The sequence below is a fragment of the Guillardia theta genome (genome assembly GCF_000315625.1).
Source record: "Guillardia theta CCMP2712 unplaced genomic scaffold GUITHscaffold_11, whole genome shotgun sequence".
NCBI classification, from domain to species: Eukaryota; class Cryptophyceae; order Pyrenomonadales; family Geminigeraceae; genus Guillardia; species Guillardia theta.
In genome coordinates this window covers 239,837-262,932 of record NW_005434663.1, presented here as the reverse complement: position 1 = coordinate 262,932, position 23,096 = coordinate 239,837, and the positions used below count along the sequence as shown (strand labels likewise).

The 23,096-nt window shown below is 52.4% G+C and overlaps 6 protein-coding genes across 6 annotated transcripts; 3 read left to right on the top strand and 3 right to left on the bottom strand.

The window, feature by feature from the left end:
- Nucleotides 1-5,320: 5,320 nt before the first annotated feature.
- On the bottom strand, nucleotides 5,321-6,394 carry GUITHDRAFT_150903 (hypothetical protein). The gene is made up of 7 exons (XM_005838353.1): nucleotides 6,340-6,394; nucleotides 6,184-6,289; nucleotides 5,965-6,106; nucleotides 5,851-5,910; nucleotides 5,709-5,804; nucleotides 5,584-5,662; nucleotides 5,321-5,478 (listed from the first exon to the last, which is right to left on the bottom strand). The coding sequence occupies exons 1-7, from the start codon at nucleotides 6,373-6,375 to the stop codon at nucleotides 5,338-5,340; spliced, it is 660 nt and encodes a 219-aa protein (XP_005838410.1). The 5' UTR covers nucleotides 6,376-6,394; the 3' UTR covers nucleotides 5,321-5,337.
- Nucleotides 6,395-9,996: 3,602 nt separating this feature from the next.
- Nucleotides 9,997-11,190, top strand: GUITHDRAFT_150902 (hypothetical protein). Its single transcript, XM_005838352.1, has 3 exons — nucleotides 9,997-10,829; nucleotides 10,885-11,017; nucleotides 11,066-11,190. The coding sequence occupies exons 1-3, from the start codon at nucleotides 10,028-10,030 to the stop codon at nucleotides 11,130-11,132; spliced, it is 1,002 nt and encodes a 333-aa protein (XP_005838409.1). The 5' UTR covers nucleotides 9,997-10,027; the 3' UTR covers nucleotides 11,133-11,190.
- Nucleotides 11,191-11,231: 41 nt separating this feature from the next.
- On the top strand, nucleotides 11,232-11,947 carry GUITHDRAFT_150901 (hypothetical protein). The gene has a single exon (XM_005838351.1). The coding sequence runs from the start codon at nucleotides 11,429-11,431 to the stop codon at nucleotides 11,693-11,695; it is 267 nt and encodes an 88-aa protein (XP_005838408.1). The 5' UTR covers nucleotides 11,232-11,428; the 3' UTR covers nucleotides 11,696-11,947.
- A 1,630-nt stretch (nucleotides 11,948-13,577) lies between these two features.
- Nucleotides 13,578-14,005, bottom strand: GUITHDRAFT_65890 (hypothetical protein; the record flags this gene model as incomplete). Its single annotated transcript, XM_005838350.1, has 2 exons — nucleotides 13,578-13,754; nucleotides 13,817-14,005. 2 exons carry the CDS (start codon nucleotides 14,003-14,005, stop codon nucleotides 13,578-13,580), a joined length of 366 nt encoding a protein of 121 aa, XP_005838407.1.
- Nucleotides 14,006-15,815: 1,810 nt separating this feature from the next.
- GUITHDRAFT_102693 (hypothetical protein) lies at nucleotides 15,816-17,138 on the bottom strand (the record flags this gene model as incomplete). Its single annotated transcript, XM_005838349.1, has 12 exons — nucleotides 15,816-15,924; nucleotides 15,970-16,002; nucleotides 16,049-16,135; nucleotides 16,182-16,221; nucleotides 16,267-16,328; nucleotides 16,377-16,418; nucleotides 16,474-16,560; nucleotides 16,615-16,682; nucleotides 16,744-16,779; nucleotides 16,832-16,886; nucleotides 16,943-17,003; nucleotides 17,048-17,138. The coding sequence occupies 12 exons, from the start codon at nucleotides 17,136-17,138 to the stop codon at nucleotides 15,816-15,818; spliced, it is 771 nt and encodes a 256-aa protein (XP_005838406.1).
- A 1,549-nt stretch (nucleotides 17,139-18,687) lies between these two features.
- GUITHDRAFT_102692 (hypothetical protein) lies at nucleotides 18,688-21,610 on the top strand (the record flags this gene model as incomplete). The annotated part of the gene is made up of 20 exons (XM_005838348.1): nucleotides 18,688-18,742; nucleotides 18,899-18,957; nucleotides 19,001-19,034; nucleotides 19,102-19,190; nucleotides 19,241-19,284; nucleotides 19,412-19,461; nucleotides 19,503-19,598; nucleotides 19,781-19,820; nucleotides 19,872-19,974; nucleotides 20,028-20,061; nucleotides 20,405-20,472; nucleotides 20,611-20,645; nucleotides 20,756-20,805; nucleotides 20,851-20,891; nucleotides 20,937-21,005; nucleotides 21,099-21,128; nucleotides 21,174-21,222; nucleotides 21,273-21,325; nucleotides 21,381-21,465; nucleotides 21,513-21,610. The coding sequence occupies 20 exons, from the start codon at nucleotides 18,688-18,690 to the stop codon at nucleotides 21,608-21,610; spliced, it is 1,182 nt and encodes a 393-aa protein (XP_005838405.1).
- Nucleotides 21,611-23,096: the final 1,486 nt, after the last annotated feature.

Here is a 23,096-nt window from a genome sequence, read left to right as displayed (position 1 = left end):
AGACTGGCAGCATCGGGACTCGACTGACCTCTTCGATCAGCGACGTGTGCTGGTCCGGTAGCTCGCAGTCGCGCGCGAGGAGGGAGAGCTGAGAAGCGTCAGGGTCGCACGTGCGGCAGGCAGGAGGGTAACCGAGGCTCTCAGTCGGATGTCAGACACGTTGATCGGCTTCCCCTCGTCGTCGCCCGGGAACGGATCTCGCAGGTTCTCCTTGGAGACAATGGCAGAAAGAATCTCAACCTGCGGAGGAGGAAGACAAAAAGAAACAGAAGAGGAGACGGAGTGAGACTAGCAGGATCGACGGTGATCTCACCTTGATGAAAGTCTTCTCGAGGACAACAGGCTTCATGTCTGCAAACTTGACAAGGATGCCGATCTCGTTGTGAATCATGGTCATCAGCTGTTGCAAGACCGTGACATGCTGAATCAGCACGTGCAGCAAGTCTTGGAAGAACGCCTCCCACTCCTCCGTCTTCTTCTTGCTCTTGAACGTCTCAGTAGATTTTCTCAGCTTCTGGAGTTTCTTCTCCAGGGACCGATGGCTCCAGCCAGCCTCAACCAGCTCTGACATCAGCTCGCCATGCACACACGCCATGCAAAAGCTCTCGAGATCAAGATCCGCAACCATCACCAACTTGACCCGCAGCTTCGTCAGCTTGTCCAGCAGCGGCTTGTACCTCCCCTGCTTCTCCTTCAGCAGGGACACCAGCTGTTGCCTGCAGCTCGTGATCCTCTTCATCACGTCGTAGCGCGTCTCATCCATAGCAGGCTCTGACAGCCCCAACTCCAGCAGCTCCTCGTCGCATCCGACGGCCTTGAGCTCTTCCATCTTCTCCTGCAGGAAGAACTGAACGGTCTCTACCTGCGTCTCCGAGCTGAAGAGCTTTTCCAACTTGCCGCACAGCGCCAGGTAGCTCTCGTGCTCCCCGCAGGTGTCGAGCAGCTTCCACATGGTCTGGAACTGCGTGTAGGTCATGAAGCGACTGGCCGCCTCCTCCTCTGAGATTGTCTCCTGCAGCACAAAGCTGAAGAGGGCGAGAGAGAAGCCTTTGGGAAACTGCTGCTGCGAGAGGCTGAGGAGGAGCTCTTCGACGTTGGCCCTCTGCGTCCCGAGAGGGTCAGTCTTGATCCAGACGCTGTCCATCTTGTCAAGGCTCTCCGTCTGCTTCTGGTTGGGGTTGGCAGCTCGAATCTTCTGCACGTTGACGAGAGCGCTCTTCTTGAAGCTCTCGGGCATGAACTTCTCGAAGTAGATCTGAGGGACCGGGTGCTGCTTCCTCTCCGGGTTGTACTTCCTCCACGTCCTCGCGCACAGCGTCATCAGCGACGCGTCTCCGACCTTGTCGCATCCTCCCATCTTCACCCCCTCCAGCAGCTCTGCTCGCTGAAACAAGAAGCAGAAGCTGTCGTCCGTTAGCCGCACGCAGTAGCTCAAGTCGACCTGCAAGAGCTGAGGGCACGCGTTGGCGATGAGGACGAGGGAGGAGTCGGAGAGGGGCTGGAAGGGCAGGGACAAGGAGGTCAGCAGCACGAGACTCGACCACTTCACTTCCCCCAGCAAGGCGTCGACGCGCTCATGACCCAGAACTTTGTCGCCTCCTGCGAGGTCCATGGAAGCAGCAGAGACGTCGGAGAGAGAGAGGGAGGTCAAGGTTGAGGAGGAGCTGATGAGAGCGAGCACAGCCTCCATCTTGACCGACTTGTTGAGCCTCAGGTTGAGATGCCGCAGAGTGACGCGATGATGCTCGCGGAGAGCATCAACCACGTCCGTGTTGAGAAGTTTGTCGCCTCCGTGTGCCCCCTGACCCTCCTCGTCTACTCCTCGGCTGCCAGAGAGAATCAAAAGAAGGGAGAGGAGAGAGTGGGAGGGGAGGGGAGGGGTGGGAAGGAGAAGGGGGAGGAGGAGGAGGAGGAGGAGGAGGAGGAGGAGGAGGAGGAGGAGACCTCTCGAATGACGTCACAAACGAATGGATGGAGGGGTCAAGGAGGAAGAGAACCGCGCGGGAGCTCAAGTAGCTGAACATCTCAAACGTGGAGGCTCTCATGACAGGCAACTCGAGGTCGAAGTTGAGGGACGAAACTTTCCTTGCGAGGTCTTCCAAGTCCTTCATACCGCTCTCCTTCAACCTACGCCCCCTTGTGTCAGCTCTCCTTTCTTTCTCCCTCGCCAACCTGTTCGGTCCAGCTCGCACGTTCTTCTTGCTCACAAAGAGAGACCTGCAGCTCTTGGTCCACACGTCCTGCAGCTCCTCGATCTTTTTTCTGTGGGAAGATGAACGAGAGACGAGACAGAAGAAAACAAACCTCAAGGTTGACTGGCGGTAGGAATGAATGACATGAAACACTGAGACGAACTCTGAGTCCGACAGCCTTTTAGTCTTTTCCAGCAACCACTTCTCTTCGCTCCCTTCATCGCTTAACTTCCTCGTCATGTGCTGCCTCAAAAGTTTCCCAGCAATTTGCAGCAGTCGCTCCTGAAGCTCGCTCCCATCTCGACAGTGACAGGTCGCCTGCTCGAAGACCGCTTGGCTCCATTCCCACAGCCTTTCTGCCACCTCCTCCTCCTCTCGCATCTCCTTGCCGAACACAGAAGCAAACTTCCTCTCCTCCTCCTCCAGTCGCCTCTCGATCGAGTCGCTCGGGTCAGCTCCCATGCAGCTCTGGTACCTCGCAGCAGCCACGTACAGCGCCTCCATCAGGTCGACGCTGTCAGGGCGGGAGAGCGAGCGAGTGCATGTAGCTGCCTGCTGCAATGAAGAGATCTGAGCAGCAGGTCAGCTGAAGAAGAGGCGGACGTATCGCGATCAGGACCGCAAGGACGGAGGAAGTGGAAGGAGATCCAAGCAGCTTCGAACGAGCGAGATGCAAGAGACCCTTGGCTCGGAGGACAAACCAATCACCCGGGGACTCTTGGAGCACAAGCTCAACCTCAGCGACTGCAGGAGGGTCAAGCGAGTCAAGCGAAACAAGCGAAACAAGCGAAACAAGCGAGTCAAGCGAAACAAGCGAAACAAGCGAGTCAAGCGAGACAAGCGAGTCAAGCGAGTCAAGCGAGTCAAGCGTCGCTCTCCCTCACCAGCTGCCTCGTTCACCCTCGTCAGCTCTCGCATCACCCGAGACGTCGTGCGATCCGAATTCCTGCATGGCCGTGAGAGCCTGAAACATACGGACTAGCCTGACAAAGATCTCCTCGAACTCGCGATCGTCTGCAGAAGCCGGACAGTCTTCGCATAGACAGACAGGACCGAAGGCTTCGAGACAGGAATGAACCGAACATCGATGCTGCTGATGCCAACAACGTCTCCGCCTCCTCTCTTCCGTGCATTCACCGCCTGATTCAGCTGCTTGGCTGCCATTTGTGACAGCTCGACGCCAACCATTGAGCGAAGCCTTGACTCTACGAGGCTCCAGTCGAGTCTTTGAAAAATCCAAGATTCATCCAAGACCTGTTGTTCTCCTTGTAGCAAATGAAGAATGTCTTGCATAAATTCGGTGATGTCGCAATCGAAAACATTTGTAATCGCGCTTTTGATCAAATCTTGCAGACCTTGAGCATTGTTGATTTCAGAACAAGAGAAAGACAATTCATTGCTATCATTCACTACAATCAGATTGTTTGACATTCCTTTGAAGAAGATCACATTCCAAAAGGAAGCTGAGCGCTCGAGGTCAGAACAAGCTCCCCCATGACAAGCAAACTCAACCAGCTTTCTGTGCGCAACACACATGTCTTCTCGTCACATAGGAACAAGAAACTTTCGCAAGGCACTGGCGAAAACAAGTCTTCAAGGATCTGACAGCCTGACTCAGTCCCGTCACCATCATCCCTCAGCAACACCTGGCAACGATCTCTGCAAGCAAAGCGAACACAAGCCGTTCGGTCGCTTCATATGAACTTTGCGAGTTCCACGGATTGTGACACATGTACTGAACGAGCAGCAGCAGATGTCGCGCGTTCAACCCCCTCACGTGCATTCGACGTACAACTTGCGACAACCACTGGCTTCCTATCAACTTGGCAGTGTCAGCCCCGACAGACCGGACTCAAAAAACCTGATGGTCGTCAGAAGCTTCTGTTCCAAGTTCTTGGCTGAAGTCTTGGAGTTGATGATGGACAGCCTTGAGACTGTCGTCAGCGTCCGGGCTTCCTCATCAGCGTTGATACCGTGATGTACATCTCCTCGAAACTTGCTTCGCTGTCGCTTCCTTGACCCACTTGCAACTCAGGTCGCAAGACGTGGAAGGAGAGATCTGAGGTGGGCTCCTGCTCTGCCAAGTCCTGGAAGTCTGCGATCAGAATCTTGCCGTTCTCCACGTTAATGGCCTTGACTTTCGCCTGTCAAGGTTGTCACAGATAGACCGCAAATAGACAGTAACCTGAGGGTCAAGACGAGCATCGGCCAGCACAGAGTCCAGCAAGCTTGATCTGCTGGGCAAGCAGCTGCTGATGAGCTCTTCTTCTGACCTGTCACTGCCGTTAAGGAGCGGATGAAGTCGGAGATAGTGTCTTCTAGTACTTGCTTGCTATCAAGACTCGCAAACCCATGTAGTCGAAGCTCAGGGACAGCGGCACATCAACACCTCCCGCCCTCATGCAGGCTTTCCGCAAGATATTGTTGTGTCTCACTCTTTGACCCACCTGAGGACACCGTCACTCTATCCTCCATCTTCGCTCTCAAACTCACCGACTTATGCCATCTTCGCATCTGCTCATGCTCAGAGTTCATGGTGAACGTGACCGTGAGGCCGTTTCCAAACGCGATACTCCACGCCTTCCGCGCATCTCTTCGCTCGCGTGATATGCAAGGTAAGTCTTTGCCATCATGATATTCTAGCGCCATGTTCACGTAGTCTAGCGCTTTCTCCTCGATGGTTCGCAGCGTCTCCTCGACTGCGTTCCATAGCCTCGTATTCTCCAGGTTGCCTTTCGCCTGAGCCAGTAGAGCTCGAAAGCGTCTGAGGCAGCGCAACCTGTCAGTAGAGACCAGCCCAGCAGCAGCCCAGCAGCAGCCCAGCAGCAGCCCAGCAGCAGCCCAGCAGCAGCCCAGCAGCAGCGGACTCACCTTCCATCGTCTGCTCCCACAAGAAGCGAAGATCCCCCGCCCATGATGAGGGCAACCCGAAGACTTTGACGATGGACTTGACTTTTTTTTTGAATCAACAAACAGAAGATAGCTAGCTAGGAGGACTGGTGGTGCTAGCATCGCTACAGGGCAGGAGGGGTAGTAAGAAGAGATGGGAGGGGGGGTACGGTAAGAGAGCCTGGGGTGGTAGGAGGTTCGTCAGACCGGCTTACCCTTTTTAAGGTAGCGCCCTTGTTAGCTCAATGCTTTTATATCAATGCAAGTTCCTGCCAGGGACCATGCGGTACTGCTGCGGCACTTCACCAGGAGACAAGACGATGCTGTCAGCCGAAGTGATCCATCGCTCTCGCGCAAACGCTTGTTGCATCATCTGAGTCGTTGACATCCGCGGTTCCTGAACAAAGCTTCAGAAGCGCCAGATGCAAACTGTAGTCAAACTAGCACTAGATACATGCTACTGTCGAACGACCGATACATGCACACTAGAACGAGATCCTACCTGTTGGGATCGCAAAGCAAAGCTGCTCGTGTCCATGGCCTCCTCAGCGGCAACAGGTGAATGTCGGCGAGGACTGCAGCTGAGAGGAGCGTCAGAGACGCGCATCTCAAGTCTGTGAGCATCACTTGCTCGAGAGAGGAGAAAACACAAGAACTTCAGTCGCCTTTTCAGTGCCGTTGAAGGCTCCATAGTGACAGATGCTCACATCCGATCTCCTTCGCCTGTTTGACTGTCAATGCTGGCCGATGCCCAAGAGAATAAACGAACGGGATGTAAGATCTCATCATTTTCTCTTCACTTTCGGTTCCTGCTGTAGATGTTGCCTGCCTGTCCACAATGAATGAATCTCAACACGACCGGCAATCGAGTTTCAGCACAGACCTTGTGCTACGTCGTTGGAAAGTTGTGCTCAACCTTCGGTCGTTGCTTTGCTTGGTCGTTTCCCAAGAGAAGCCTGCCTGAGTTGTTGGAAATAAAGATGCTACTTCTTGTCTCCGCTTCTCCTCCTTCCCACGCGATGGGACTGCTGGGTCAACAAGAACCAAGTCATGGAACAGAACGAGGACAATGAAGGGCGAGAGGCAATATCGTTCTTCCAACCTCTCTGGAGCCCTGCTGAGGCATCCTCGAGGTCGAGAAACGCTTGCTTCAAGAATCTGAAAGCTTGGAGACTGATGGATCCAGCATCATAACATGACCGCAGCGCCTGTGACAACACGGCATGAACGAACGAGAGATCATTATGAGCCCACGTACCTCCAGCTTCTCGTTTAACGAATGACTTCGAAACATTTCTTGTTGCAGTAGTCTTGTGTTGCTAGAGCTTTCAACAAAGAGTTCTGGATGGAAGTGGTCGACGATTGCTGCTCTCAGACCTTGCAGCTTGTCGTGCCCCTCTCCTGTTGCCATCAAAGCCTCCCTGACAATCTTGACCTGCTCGCCGTGCATCTCATTCGGGCTGGAGCCTGCTGCGTCTTCTGCAAGCGTCACATATCCGAAGGGAGTCAGCGCCGTCATACTCGCTGCCTCGTTGGCTTTTTGATCTGCAACAAGGAAGATGAGAACGCCAACACATCACGCCATGATGTACCTCTAGCGAGGTTGGGAGACAAAACTCCCTCTCGCGCTCTTTCGACATCGAGCGGAGGGAAATTAAGTTTCAACCCCCTCAGGTAGTCTCGATGAAACCTGTTGGCGCTGGCTGCCGAGTCTTGGCTCATCGAGGAGGGTTGATGCATGACAACTGGGCTGTTTGGGTTGGAACTCTGTGAATGTCTTCGACGTTCTGGTTCTGATCTCAACACCATGTGTGTTCCTACCGGCCAGCTCACAATCTCTCCTGCCTCCAAGACCCTGGGACTCGATCGTCTAAATACGCTCCTGATTCGTTCGCTCTTGGGTGACTTCAAAGCTCCAGGTAGCACAAGGCCATACTCCTGCCCGACCTCCTCCTCTGGATCCGGAGAGTTGGGATGCGTCCACGACAACCTGCCGTCCCTGCGGTTGACATAGAAGCGTCTTCCGGACCTGTCTCTCCTCTGCTTCCACTCTGCCGCGTCATAATCCTGAGGTGTGAGTTGCGTCAGGGCATCACTGCCAATGGATTCTGTGGAGAGAGTTGAATCAGGAGTCGCGTGCTGCAGCATTGACTGTTCTCCTTGCGAGTAGGACCCTGACACCACCATCGGGGTTGTAGGAAATGGACATCGCGATCGGACATACTTCATGAATTTCGAGTCGAAGGAGTTTGACGAAGAATCGTGCGAATGTTTCATCCTAGCATCTTGAAAGGAAACCACCTTAGGCAATCCCTTGCTGTTCACCTCAGAACTGCCGAGGACTGTTCTAGGTCTTGGGCGAGAGCTCAATCCCCCTTGGATCGACCATTGTTTAGTTCTAGACATCACCTCACGCTTGTTAACTTGAGAAAGCTGAGACGAGCACAAGGCTATATCATCTGATCACCGCACACTGTCACTAACACTCCCTCAGCTCTGTCTCTCCCCTCCGCTCCCTCTCGCTCCCTCTCGCTCGTCCTTGCCTTCCCAAGTTCTTGCGAGCATGCCAGTCGGAAGGCCATACAGTAGGTCGGCCACGGTCAACCGCCTGAGATTCTGCCCCTCATACCGTCACTTTTGGCATGTTGCACAAGTGAGATGGCCCGGTCCCATGTATTGCCCGGTCCCATGTAATTTTTCACTGAAATTTGGAATTTTCTGTAAGAGTTCTGAATTAAAGGAAATAATTGCAACTCTTTTGCAAGCCACTCTGCCGGGTAGCGTGTGGAAAGCAGGCAGGCATTTCAAACAAGCGGGGGAGCCAGCAGGGAGCCAAGGGCGGAGGAGGAGCAAACGCAGCGACAGAGAGCAACGCCACGAATCGTTGGTGAACACTCAACAGGAAACAAACATGATCTCCGATGGAAGCAAGCACTCTCTTGAAGATAAGTACACGAACATGGTGTCGATGAATGAGACTTGTTGCACTATAGGAGAAAGCAATGATCTCGCATCACCGCATTCTCAGAAAAATGATAGCATAATTGAAAAAAATCACAGAGGATCAAAAAGAGTCTCATTCTTGGAATACACGATCAACTCACGGTTTTCACTTGAAGGATTCCTTGATCCAAGAAGGGAAAGCGACAGTTGGCCAGCGAGGTTTTCTTTCGGAACTTGTTCACCAAAAAGAGTGGGCAAACTGGTCAAGACCTGGGGTCAAGGTATTTGCAAGCTTCAACCCTACGTACAGAACTTGAAGTTTGTCATGGCTGTGGCAAGATGGGTGCTCAAGTTGCTTAAAATCTTTCTGCTCTATAAGGTAGGCAGATGGATCAAAGACCGTTTGAAAGTCCTTCTTTTCTCAAAGGCATTTTATACTTCATTGAGCAAAAGCTGCGCGTCAAATCTCGGGAACAAGAAATGCCTTACAATAACGTCATAGAATCATTACCAACCGCCGCACTGGCGTGTAGCGCATGACAGGAGTATTGTTTCCTCTGGGACGGTGCTGAATATATGCTTGCAAGAGCATAGGAAGTAGGGCTTTACATTGGACCTACTTGTATCATCTTCTAGTTGAGTTACAACTTTGGCCGTTCCAGCACAATGCTTGGACTCTTTCTATTCAATCGATGATTCTAATACAATACAGAAATACAAGACCTTTCATCACACTGTGCAGCCACAGTTGTGGCAAAGGTTCATAGTGTAGGGATTGTAGAAGCCGCTGTTATCAAACTGGTCGTATCCGATTCTTCTTGAGCCCTCTCCAAGGCAAGGACAACATTCATATCGCATATTTAGCCAGTCCCTCGGGGGAAGCTGTACATCAGCCATGAAATCTTCCGCTGGCCTCGTTGGCCCACAGTTCGGCCCATCAGGGTCACAGTTAGAGGGAAAGGCAGCCAACCTTTGGATGCCACGCTGTTGGCGGAAGCCTTGAGACACTACCACATGTAAGATCGACAGCACCATGGCAAGGGATGATTACCTAGCAAAGCAAGGGGGTATTTCGAAAATGAATGAGCCCCTCCCGCTCCCATTCCACGCAGCATGGTTGCTCCAGGAGTGAGGATGCTTCTCTGTTCCACCTCAACCGGTTCAAGAGTGGAGCCCAGATCATAACCCGACATCTCATTGACGCCATAATGGCCGGCCAATGGAACGATGTTGTCACCGGCCTTACGAAATTTATCATAAGAGTTTTCTTCTGAGAAGCCCCTTCATCATACAAACGAACCGGATAAGAAAGGGTTACCTTGAGATGGCTGGGGTTGAAGAAAGACTCGTCCTTTGAAGGATCTTCTGTTCAAACTGGCAAGCGCAGCGTCACTGCTGACAAGATCCTTGCAAGCCCCTTCGTTTCCTTCTTGGCAGGCTTTGTAAAATAGGTCAACATTCTTGTCACTCCAATCGAAAGTCGGGACTCTGTTATCTTGAATCAAAACAGAACGTTGAGTACGCTCTCCTCTGAAAACGACGACCAGTCCACATATGAAGCATAGCAGCAGAGAAAACGACACAAGTTGTGCTTCCACACGCATCATGTCACTGTCCCCTGTTTGAAAAGAAAGAGTAAGATGAAAGATTAACCAGAGTATCTCTTCTCCTCTTCTCTATCTCTCTTTTGAAACGTTCCATCTCTCCTGAGTAAAATCTGTGTTTCAAGGGTCACAAGATCTTTCCTCCGTCTCTATCCTTTCTCTCTCCACTCAGTTCAACATAATACTCCTTGTCCATGTCTCTCATTCCTACTCCGTCCTCCATCCGTCTGCATGACCTCGCCTATCGCTACAGTGCAGTCATTTCAGCATGTCTCTTCGATTGAGCGTTACAATGAAGGTTACATAATACGTTACAAATCGGTTATATATACGTTACAGCAGTTACAACAACACCCTCAAACCAGCATGCAGGCGCAGATGCAAGCGATGCTACGAGCGATGGCAGCGGGAGCGAGGAGGAGGGGGGGACGAGCTCTGCTTGCCTCCTCCTCTCTTCTCGGAGGATCCCTTCTCTACACCACCTTGAAGCCTCCCGTGAGGGCTGAGGCGCAGGAGCCTCTGAGCACGCAGAGCCTGAGTGACAGGATGGTACAGACGCTGGGATTGAAGAGCTGGATCGACTGGGTGGTGGAGCCAGCGGACAGAGCAGGACTTCCTCCAGGGAAACTTCTCCCTGATCCTCCTGAAACAGGCCCCTCCTTCACACACAGGACGCTGGTTCTGAGCCTGGAAGACACGTTGGTCAACACAGAATGGGACCGGAAAAGGGGACATAGGACAAAGAAGAGACCAGGGCTCGATGCTTTCCTTGCGCACATGTCCCAGACTTACGAGATTGTTATTTTCACGAGTGCCATGAGCTCCTATGCTCAGCCGATCGTGATGAGGCTAGCGGAACAGCAGCCATACTTTGAGCATTCCCTGTACAGGGAGCACACCAAGTACGTAAACGGGAAGCACATCAAGGATCTCTCCTTCCTCAACAGAGACCTCCGCAAGGTGATCATTGTCGACACGAACTCGGTCAGCTACTCCTACCAGCCTGACAATGCTGTCGCCATCAAACCTTGGAACGGAGATTTGAACGACACGGAACTGATCGACCTCATCCCCTTCCTCGAGGCGATTGCGAAAGAAGACATCCAGGATGTCAGGGAAGTGATCCGCTCCTTCCATGGCACCAACGTGCCGGAGAAATTTCGGAAACTGAGGCAGCAAGCCCTTGAGCGGAAGAAGAAAGGTGTCATCTCCCCTACTTTGACAGCTCCTTCACTTTCGCCTCACTTCATTCTCAGGCACACTCGTCGGCAGCCTCGTGAAAGTGCCGCATGGAGTGCTACCGGTCCTCACCCCCATCCTCACTCGTACTCATGCGCATCATGCGCCGCACGTGCTGCATGCTCCCAAGGCACCTCCCAAACCAGCCGAGTGAGACTTCCTTGTGCTCTCAGTGCTGCCAGTTTGACTTGTTTGCAGGACCGAAGAGAAGCCCGCCAAGAAGAAGACTGTGATAGAACTTGCACGAGAAAGCGGAAAAATGTAGACGCGTAGAACTAACGCTATGTTTGACGAAAAGACTTTCTCTTATGGCATTCTGAACATGATCCCAGCTGCTCAAATTGGGTCAGATGAGCTTGTTTGTGGGTCTTCTAACAGATTTATTTGTCTCGAAACTCAACGTTTTCAAGTAGAACAGCAAGCATCTTCTTGTTAACAACGCCAAAACCCTCCATGATAGTACAAACGAGACGCCAACAGCAATCATCTCAACTCTTCGCATCCAAGTTCCTCCGTCGGAACCGCGAGAATTTTCTTCGATGAAGTTTCATCGTCTTCTCCATGCAACTGCTCTTCAGGTGCGTCACAAGCCATAGATTTGTCGTTCGACAAGCCTTCTTGTGTGTCCTCTCCGCTGGACTTCAACTCCTCGCCCTGATCGGAAGAAGGCTCCAGCTCGAGCTTCTGTGTATCGTGGTCTTGTACCAGTTCTTCATTCCCACCTTGGTCTTGTACCTGCCCATCACTCTCCTCTATTTCCTGGCTGCCTTGTGTGTCCTTGTCAAGTTCATCAGTACTTTGACCGTTATCCCCTCGATCATCATCTAAGACTTCTTCTCCGTCCCTCATATCACATTCAGTCCCTTGTGTTTGGGCTATTTGGCATTCTCCTTCTACCCAGGCATTCGAACTTGGGCTTTCTATCTGACAATCTGGCACTGCAGACTCGCGTCTCTGCTCAGGCTGTGTGGGCAGCTCCTCACTGGTGGGAGAGCTTTCCTCCCTTCGGATGGTTTCCCCGCCTGAGACAGGTTCACGAGCAGCTCTGTCCCCCCCTGAGACCTGGAACCCGACCAACTGAGGAGAAGGACAAGGTTCCTGACTGATAGCGTCCAGATTCGAGTTACTTGAGAGCTCTGCACTTGCTTGTTCCCCTTGAATCGCACCTTCAATCAACGTGCTGCTTTCATGAGTCGCAGAGTCTTTATCTAGAGGAGTAGATTCCTGCTGGTGAATGCCCATGCGTGCATCGTCTTCCGCTTGAAATGAGACGAATTCATCAACTGCACCTCCCCTTGATCGGTCGTGCGTCGGACCGTTGGCAAATTGACCATCAAGCTCCCGTGGAGCATGTATCATATGTGCTAAATCAGATTCCATTTGACCTTCACGCTGAATGGCGTCGGCCGGCGAGGTACCAAAGGCTGGAGGAGACACCGTTGACAAAGGCTCCAAGGCCACAGGTGACATGGAGGGATTCATCCTATCCACTGACGGACGAGGGTTTGGAGAGCCAGCCTCCTCGGATTCAGAGATGCTTCTTTCCTCATAATCCCAAGGACAATACCTCCTTAGAGTCGATTCCTCAGCAAACCATTCAAGATTCATCTCCAGAAGATTTGCAATTTCTTGCTTCGCTTCTACATCGTCCAAATCATCGCGTGTCAGTTGTTCGAACTCTATCATTCCAAGCGTCACATGATAAAATGAGGTTGCACAAGACATTGACTTAGTACCTGAGTGTATATGAGAATGTACATGTGCGCGTCCACTCGTGTGACGTTGATCGAAAGATCTATATCTCAACCTGCTTTCCAAAGCAAGATCGTCTTGACTGGATCTGAAGCCTCCCTCTGCTGCTGCCATATTGCGTTCCGAATGAAGTCGACGAGCGATGACCCGCTTGTCTAAAGTTCGATCGGAGTGATATCCGCCATTTCCCCCACCATAAGATTCATCGTCTTCGTACAAAGCAGCTCGTTGCGTCGGACCTGCCAGAAAACAACCTTCATCGTCACTAGACGATGCATCCATGCCCGCTGCTAATATGGACTGCGCATTTTCATATGTATTGCTGTCCTCATCTGAAGCATTCTCAGTACCTTGATCTTAAAAGATTGTAAGCACTCGCACAAACTACATCTGCACTGCACCTGCATAATCTCCATTTTTGATGTCGAGTAGAGACAATCTTATAGCTTCCATTACCATCAACTCTTCTATATCAGTATTCGCTCTGTCATGCTCCTCGTCATCATTCACTGAAAACAAGCATCATCAGTGAGTCTCTGAAACTCTCAACGAAAGACCAACCATCACCTTCAGAATTCGCGCTTGGACGCCATCTGCGAGAACCGCTTTCGGATTCTCTTGCAGATTGATTTACGGGATTTGAGTCATGACTCTCTGGAGGAGGTGGTGGTTGAGTTGGGCCTGCTGCCGCAGCCTCTTGCTTCTTCTGCTCTCTCTCCAAAGCAACCTCCTTCTCACGCTCTATTTGTCTTGACAACTCTGCTTTTCGCGCTCTGATCTTGGCTTCAATAACCTTTTGCTCCTCCTGTGTATTAAAAAACGTGAGTCAACAATGCCAACATGGAAGAGAACAAGGAAGGAAAGTGAAAAGACAAGGGTAAACACGAAAACATCCTCACAGCTTCCAATGCTTCACGCTCTTCTTTTGTCATTTGGCCGGTGTACTTTACAGAGTAATTCAACGAATTGCAGAATGGACATTGAATGGCTTTCTGAGCATTGGGCTTTTTGAACTGCAGAAAGCATTCTGTACGCTCCCAGTCAACATCTTGAATCTTTTGTTACGATGCGATTCCTTACCTGTACAGATCGGCTTTTTGCAGCATTTTGAGCGATTCAAACCCCCGGGATACCACTATCAAGAAAACTTTCGTCAGAACAAGGAGAAGGCTCTTCAGCCTGTTGCGGGTTTCTCACCAAGAAGCAAATAGGACACTCATCAAGATCTGGCCCTGGTTCTTCTCTACCAGGATATCGCGGAGCCACCTTCTTCTTGTTAATGAGTTTCTTGACTGTTTTCTCGTCCCAATCACACGTCGGGTACAGGCCAGTAGGTTTTGTGAACTTGCTATCAACAGACTTGCCTCTGCTCAGCTTGTTCCCCATCCTGACCCTTCAATTGAACAGACACAAACCAGAAGTGTCCAGCGTTTTTAAGGAATCTCTCGAAGCAAAATATTGTGCGTTTTCACCAGTTCAATCTGAATCTCGTTCTCATCATGCATGTGAAGCACGTGTTGTGGGCATAACTTCAGCGACTCCTGTTAAGAAAATTCTTGTGAGCGAAACAGATGATAGAGATTCGTCAACAAATCAAAAAAACTAATTCAATAAGATTCATGAAGCATGAGAGCTTATCATGCGATTGCAAGAAAGTCTTGGGCAACTTCACATCGACAATTCCTTTGAAAGTGATGTGCATGGACTTGTTCATTCTCTAGTGCCCTCCGACATTCCTCGACCTCTTACGAACCAATTATGATCACGAGGACAGCTCCTGACCTCTAAGTACTTCACTTTGTTGCTCCCTTCACTCCCTCCCACATTATTCCTCCCTCTCCGTCCCGCAATTCCTTTCTGTGTAGCTCCCATGCTACACCTACCCTGTCCCCCACCCCTTCCATATCTCTTTGTTCCCAATCTCCTGTGCCCACACCTCAGTCTTGTCGCTGCCCTCGCATCCTCACTGCCTCTGACCTTCACACCTCACTCCACACTCGGAATCTGATTCAGACTCCTCCATCTAGCTGCAACACCTAGGCTCTTGAAGCAATCACTGTTGGGTCACCACTTCTATTATCCTGTCACATCGGAAACGTTTTTCTCGTATGATCTTCTGGCATTAGCTGCACCTGCCTCGATAATCTCACGCTGCCACATCAACAGCTCTCCTGCTGTATTGAAGCACTCACAGAACTCATTCAGTCTGCTGCTACATCACAATGACATTCTCCCTCTTCCTTCCTCCTCCTCCTCCCCCCCTCCCCTTCCTCCTCCTCCTCCTCCTCCCTCGTCTTTCGCCTCCTCATCTTTGTGCCAGCAGTTCCTCATTCCCCTGCACCATTCCTGACGCCAGGTTGCAACGACAATGTGACAGTTCTGTGGAGACCGCCAGGGGTACTACTCCTGGATCCGTCAGGGTAGGTGGTCACAGGCTAAGGAGGAGGGGTGATGAAGATACCAGAAGGTAGGGGCTGCGTCGTGGTGGGTACTCTGGAAAGATAGAAAATGGTGGTATACCCCTGAATCGTACGGTATCAGCATGAGGTTAATGGGGGTAGGGGTAGGACTGAGGAATAAAGGCTGAAGCTCTACTGGGGTGGGGTGGTGAAAGCGTCGGAGATTGGGTTGCTTCCAGGGGGGTGGGAGATAAGAGGGCAAAGGAGGGGTGGACAAGGTGAGTTGCAGAACACCTACATAGAAGGGGGTAGTCAGTTTGGAAGGTAGGGGTACCTGAAATTTTGGGGTCATAAAAAGAGGAAAGGGCTTACAAGAAGGTGGGGTAGTGTGGGAGGTAGTATGCATGGGGGTGGTGTTTTAAGTAAGGGTCATGGGTAGGGTAGGGTAGGGGTAGGGGTAGGGGATAGGGTTGCTGGTGTTTTTTTTCGTTTTCGGTGATGATTTACTGAATTAAGCTCTAATAACAGATAATTAAGCTCTAATAACAGATAATTAAGCTCTAATAACAGATAATCGCCTATCTATCATGGCATGATGTCGGACAGACTAGAGGGCCCGGGGTCTCCGGAACTTCCTCGGAATCGCCCGAGAAGGACTGAGAGAGTCGTCGGAGTCACCGTCGTCGACTCGGTCGTCGGAGTCACCGTCGTCGTCGTACGGTAGAAAACTGAAGCCAAAGCTGACTCGGGCCAATCACACTGATGATTCAGAATCATCTTGCCATGCCAGCGGAATTTTAATTCGCGAGAGAGGTCAGGCTTGATGTAAAGTAGGGCGAGCTCAAAGCATCACGAGGAGTGAGTCTCAGGGAAGGATCGATATGGAACATGGGAACAAGCATGTCCCTGCGGTTCAAAGATCATGCCAAGTTGTTAACGGCCGGGGCTTACCTCAGAAGTGCATCGTCACTGAGTCGCTCGGTCCTGCACATTCTCGTCAGAAACCGCATTTTCATGTCAAATCTCATACAAGGCACGGACTCGCTCTACTTCATTCTCAGCTCTGTAATCTCTCTTCCTTCCCCGCTCTCCTCCAGAGAGCTCAGGCCATCTCAGCCTAACGATCAAGATAAGGCATAATGCGCTTGAGCCAACTCTCCAACCTCCAATGATCACGATCGAACAAATCTTCTGCTCCATGATCTGTTTCTCACATCAGACCCTCATGCGCCGAAAAGCTCCCTTCACCAGCATTGCGTGCCATAGCCACAGGAATGGGACCAGACAGTCTCTCCATCATAGCTAGGTGCCTGCAGCAAGCGAGTCAAGAAGAGGAAGCGCTACTTCCTCGCAACTACTGTGCAGTGTCGTGGGTGTCGAACGTCAACACCCCCTCTCGCCTGGGAGCAAAGCTTCAGCCGCCTCTCGTGGAGGAAGCAGCAAGAGGGGGGTCACAGCTCTAAGATGATGCAGGCAATGCTCCACATGTCACATGGGAAAGTCCAAGGCAGACCCAGCACAACTTCTGGCGCCCTGTAGTGTCTGAGGCAAGATATGGTCATACCCCCGGGGCCTGCAGCAAGATCGTCTGACGACCTGGTCTGAATGATCGTTCCATGGTCGTCTTCATCCCACGTTGCAGCTCCGAAATCGATCAACTTGACCTGTTCCAAGTTCTCAGCAGCGGAACCTCAGACGCCTCTTGACGCTGGTGTCGAGCAATACCCGTGGGTTCGGGTCATCTAAGGTCATGTCAGGATGCTGCGTAAAGAAGTCAACATGAGGAAGCAACTGCACCACTGCTCTCACAAACCTGAAGAAGAACATTCTCAGTCTTCAAGTCAGCATGTATCAATCCAGCTTCTCGACTGCAGCCGTCACGTTATCACAATCAAGACTTCCAGCGCATCCAACAGATACTTACAGGAACTGCATGCATTCACACAGCTGTTTTGAAATGATCCGAAGAGTATTGGGTCGAACTCCTTCATCCAAATTCAGACCGTCTGGAAACAGAGGAGCTTGCAACCTGGTCGAGGTCTGTGCTTTTGATTCTTCAAAGCAAGATAGAGGCTCTTTCCTAGCAGCTCTGTGACCTGTTGCACACCAGCGACTGTCATACTCTTGTAGAATGCAGACTTCCGAAGTGATATCTCTGGAATTCAGGCGAAGCACTCACAATGCAGAAGTGATGGTCATAATGGAAACATTTGTACATCTGCACACAGAATCTTCCTTCCTTGTCCATTCTTGTTTTCGTCAGTCACTCTAGCTCATAGCCGCAAATAGTCTTACCGGCAGAGTTTCTCTAAAATATTCACTTCAATGAGAGCATCTTCGACGTAACGCTTTACACGTCGAACGACCTTTGAAGAATTTTAAACAATTAACGGATACAAAGTAGGTGAGAATGAAAGAAAATGCAGTTTTGACCTTGATTGCAACAACATCTCGATGCTTACGGTCGTACGCACGAAAAACGGCTCCAAAAGTTCCTTTGTCGAGTTGCTTCTCTACTAGAAAACGATCTGTTATCCTGTCAATCCTCGATGAGATGTGTCCCTCTGAGTCGCAAGAGGAAGATCGCGATCTTGAGCGTGATCGTCCCCGACTCCTTTCCACCCAGGACTCTCGCCGTGTTGGTCGACGATCAGTAAACTCTCTCGGATCGTATCTATGTCTGTCCCTGCCGTAGCGTTCATCCCTCGAATCGTATGTATCAGGATGTCTGGCCTGCCTTCTTTTGTCATCAAATCGATTTCGCCGTCGATCATGATATTGATAATCTCGATCATCGTGATGTTGATAATCTCGTTCATAAACGTTCTCGCGCCAGTTCTCTCTCCCTCTTCCGTACCCGTCATTGAATTGTCTGCTCTGATAGTCACGCATGGCAGAACCAGCGCAAATCGATATTCCTGTACCGGAAAGTTTTGATCAGTCACAAAAGGTCAACAGCTTGAAGTCAACTCCACACTCTGATAGGCGTTTCCTGTGAGGATATTTTGGAATCGGATTCCTTGCAATGCTGCAACTCCGCTCACAGCATTGTTCATCATGCCCTTTGAAATTTGATCTCAACTGCCCTAGCTCGTTTAGGTATCGTTGGATTTCTTTCATGTTCATCTTCCCATTCTAGCTCCGTATTTGAATATTTCAATAGTTTAACTTCTCCTCGCTGCATTCAGAGCCTCTTTTGCTGAATCTGCACATCGAGCTTGTAGTCCATCTATCTCATGCTCGTCTACAACTTGAACCCTCGGCTCTCTTATGTATACTCCTCTCGTACTCCACCATCTCTACAGCTTTCACGTAGCTCCTGCATGGGAGCTTCGGGTACCCACCACCCTTCCCACCCCGCCTGTCGGATACCCCTCAGGTACCTCATATACTACCCTACCCTTTGCCCATAACAAAGTGGGTCCTTCTAGAAATCTCTGAGACCACCCCTACCCACTGCTTGTCTCGCACCACGAGAGGCCTTCGATCGATCCTACCAGGAGTACCCCCCTCTGACATAACCCCCACCCCCTTGGACATAACCCCCCACCCCCTCTCAATTCCCACCACAACTCCCGACTGCCCGGCGGGCCCGGCGGCTTGACAGGACCAGCACTGAAGAAACCCCAGGCCTCCTGCAGGGACCCAAGCAAGCAAGCCAGGCAGTCCATGCACTTCGATGAGCCGCCGGATGGAGGCTGGGGATGGGTGGTGGTGGCAGCAGGTAAGAGGCCATAGATAAGCTTGAGAGGCAGGAGGAGGGGCAGGAGGGGCAGGAGGGGCAGGAGGGGCAGGAGGGGCAGGAGGGGCAGGAGGGGTAGGAGGGGCAGGAGGGGCAGGAGGGGCAGGGAATACCAAGCTGTAGTTGAGAGTGAAACAGGTTTCCTCACGCATGTCAATGTGTTGGGGTTGCAGTACTCGTTTGGGATCTTCTTTAAGGTGATGGAGGCTGGGCATCGTCAACCGCTCAGAATCTCCTCAGGTTCTATTGGAAGATGAAAGCCTCGGCAGCAAAGGTGCCACCTCCGCTTCTGCATGGACAGGTCCAGAACCTCCATGCAAACCCATCCTAATGTACCTCAGGGTCCATTGCCTCTGCTCTGATGCTCCTCTGCTCGTATCCTGCTGGCGTGCTGGTCAGGCGCTATGGCATGCGTATCGTTCCGCTAGTGGTACGAGCGATGCTTCTCTGCCGCTTCTGGATGTTTTGAGAAACGTGCAGGGCTCGCTGCTGATCTCGTGCGGGCTCTTCCTCTCAAGGTGGCAGTATAAGAGGGCTGGAAGGAGGGAAGGAGAGGAGCAGCACTTAGCATGAGCACTTAGAGCCAGCAGTGGGGGATGATGAACAGGGAGGGAGGAGGGGAGAGGTGGTGTCGTCACGCGTCGCCTGCAGCTTGGTCTCATCGCTCTGGATGCTCTACTTCACCTACGGATTGATCGCTGGTGATGCTGAGCTGAGGAGAGTCAGGCTCACATACTCGCAGGCGTCGGGTTCGCGCTCACCTGGGCGCCAGCTGTCATTGCTGTCAACCGATATTTCACAAGCAAGCGCGCTCTCTGCTCTGGACTGAGTGTTGCCGGTGAGGCCGCGACTTGAGATGGCGAGAGCAAGAGAGGGAGACTGGCAGCTGGAGATGCTGAGACGTGGGGGCCATCGATGTGACGAGAGAGAGGAAAGGAAGCGAAGAGAATGCGGCGCAGATAGGATGGCAACGGCAGCGCTTGGCTGGCGCTAGACTGCTTGTAATCAATTGCTTGGCAGGGAGTGGTATAGGAACAATCATCTTTGCGAGCATCACAAGGTGCGGAGGGCGACGTGGAAAGCCTACCTTGCCTCACTTGCTCCTCCCCAGCGTCTTGATCGACTTGATCGGCTGGCGCTCCACGCTTCGAGCCCTCGCCATCATCACAGGCGAGAAGGAGGAGGAGCGCAGCAACGCTCATGCTGCGACGCAGGTGTTGGGAACGCGCTGTCGGCTTCAACCTACTTCCCCATCCGATTCGGGCAGAAAACGGAAACAAAGAAGCCGGGAGAGCAGATGGGTGAGCGATGAATTGAAGGAAAGTCTCAATGAAGTGACTTCCGAGAAGAAGTAGGAGGAGACGAGGAGATCGAGAGAGGAAGAAACCTCCCCCTCAGCGTGAGAGACTCTTGTGCTGAGCCAATGGAGGAAGCGGAGGAGCGAAAATTCTCGGGTGCCGCTGTTTGATGTCATTGGTTATGCCCCTGAGTCTTTTGTCCTACAAGAAATGTCTTCGCACGATATCCTGAGGTGCGTCTTCCATGGCTTCTTCTCCCTCCCCTCACCTGCCTTGAATAGCTGTCACGCTTTCCGTCTGCTGGGTCGCTGCCTTGTACTTGTTTCTCAGCTCACCCCTCTCGCAGCTCTTGTGCTGCTCGTCTATGCTGCCGTCTTGTGGATCCCTTACACGTTTCTTGTGGCTTTTGCGGAGGTGAGTTGAAGAGTAAGATGCATAACCAATCGGGAGAGGAGGACAAGGACCAGGACAAGGACAGGGACAGGGACGAAGCTGAGAGGAGGGAGGGAGCGGAAGGGGAGAAAGGCGACTGTAACTCTTTTCTGGTGATAGGGCGAAGTCGGATTGACATCTTCGCAGTCGGCAAGGTATGGAGGAGGAGGAGGAGGAGGAGGAGGAGGAGGAGGAGGAGGAGGAGGAGGAGGAGGAGGCCGAATTAGACCGAGACCGAGGAGGAGAGTGAAGCGATGTTTTGTAGGCTCGTTGCCATCATGGGCATATCGTCGACGATTGGAAGGCTGCTGATAGGTCAGTAGAGTTGATGTGCCTCCTCGTCTGACCTGCGACTTGCAGGCAGGGCGGCGTCGTTTCTCTCACAGATGAAGCTGCTACAAGTGACGAGGGTTGAGGGCAGAAGGATGCTGAGTCGCTCATGTCAGGCCAGCATGGCGATCACTGGACTCGCTGTCGCCTCCCTCGCATTCCTCCCACAGCAAGAAGCGACCCTGGTGAAGTCGCATCCTCCCCCTCCTTCACCAACCCTGAGATCTCACCTCTCAATCCTCTCTTGCTCGTCTGTTGCTGATCGCTTGCTATGCCAGGTTCTCTTCGCCATTTTCTTTGGCAGCTTTGTGAGCCTAACCTCTTCTTGCATTGGCCATCGGTAACTCGAGCAGGCAGGAAGCGTCGTAGCGCTGATAGCTCCCATCCTCGTCGAACAGATCGGTGAATTGCTTGTGGAAAAGGAAGGAGATGGAAGAGAGGATAGACAGCAGTCGAGAGCAGAGGAAGGCAAACAGGGGGGGAGAGGGTTGGAGCGGTGAGCAAGGTGAGCAGGAGCAGTCAACCTTCCCCTCGCCTTCGGTCTCGCATCTGCTGCTCAGGCTCCTGGAGTTGTTCTTGCGGCGCCGCTGGGAGGGGCTCTAAGGGACATGACCTCCTCCTACTTCCTCACTTGGGCAGCTCCAGGTGGACTCGGAGGAAGAAGCGTAAGGATCTGACGAGTGTGACCCCAGGGCTGCTCATGGTAGCCACCTCCTTCCTCATACCTGCCATTCATATGGCCAATAGCTCAGCCGTTGATGAGCGTCGCTCGAGCCACCTGTATCAGTAGTTCACCTGTACCATAATGAAGTTTTAGTGAGATCATCCCCGACTACTTCCCGAGGTCCTTTGCTCCGATTGACGGCCGCAGTACCCTCACAATGCTTACTCCCAAGAGAGTTAACTCGCCCGGTCCAAGAGAATTCAAGCTGGACATGTAGGGACAACCAAGACCTCCACGCACACAACACGCAACGACAAGAGCTGCGCAAGTACACAACTCTCTTAGATTATTTTCACCTTATGCGAGAAAGCTTTCTTCTGCGTGAGAGGCACTTTTTACCTTCTGCGAGTAAAACTAGCCACGTAGACAGCAGAGAGGGGCAAGCAACGAGCACCGTGAGACCGGCACAGCAGGGGACGTGAACGCCCTCATACACGATACCCGGAGGCAGCCGACTGACCGCTGTCAGTCGAGACGTCCGCCGCCGCCGCAAAGCTGGCGGTCGCGGACGGAGAAAGAGCAGCCGCCGACAAGGAGCCGGCGTTGCCCGGGGGTCCGCCTGGGGCAGCGGACAGAGGCAGGGGAAGATTTAAAAAGTGCCTCAAGCAAAACAAAGCAGGAACAAGCTAAACCTCCTGGCACACAGCACACAGCGAGAAGCTGCACAATCACACCCAAAACACAAGCCCGAAAAGAACCAGCACTTACATTGGCAGCTCTGCCGACCTGACCAAGTGGGGGGAGGTCAACCAAGTGGGGGAAGGTGAACCTCGACGCCCTCCATGTTGCAGCGTCTGAGAAGATTCGCAAACATCGCGCTGCATATGCCATGACTACTCCTCCTCGAGCGTTCATCCCTCTTGCCATCTCGACGGACGGTACCCTGCATCCTGGCCTCACACCCTCCGCTTCATCTGGTATCTCGCGGACATCATTGCTCAGCGCTCAATGCCTCTTGAGGATGCGGCGTTTGGTCGGCACTTCGTGCCTGATGACGGCCCTGCTGCTGAGGTCCTGGCTCGCAAACGCGCCGCCGTATATATCTCTCAGAGGTATCTCTCACCTATCTCTCACCTATCAGCGCCTCACCATGCAGTTGACGCTGGAAGCGCTCTTGTCTGGTGCGAGGCGCATGACGCCCTTGCGGGCGCAAGCACTTCTCGAGCCAGAGGTTTAGCTTGTTCCTGCTTTGTTTTGCTTGAGGCACTTTTTACCTTCTGCCAGTAAATCCATTATAGCCAGAGGACAGCTCCTCCTCGGACTTTGTCGAGTCGCCCGAGGAGTCTTCGCCGGAGGTCTCCGACTCCGATGGGGGACACCCTTCGAGTGGCCCCGACGATCGGCGCGGAGCTGGCGAGGCGTCTCCGTCCCTCACTGTGACGTCGGGTGCCTCCGGAGAGCTCGACACCACTGGGGTGCTTGCTGCTGGTCCGAGCTCGCCTGCTTCCTCCCCGGCATCGGTCGGGTCACGCCGGTCCTTGGGCATTGCCGCGGCGTCGCCGCCGTCACGGGCGGCTACCGCTGACTCGGCTACCGCTGACTCGGAGGCTAG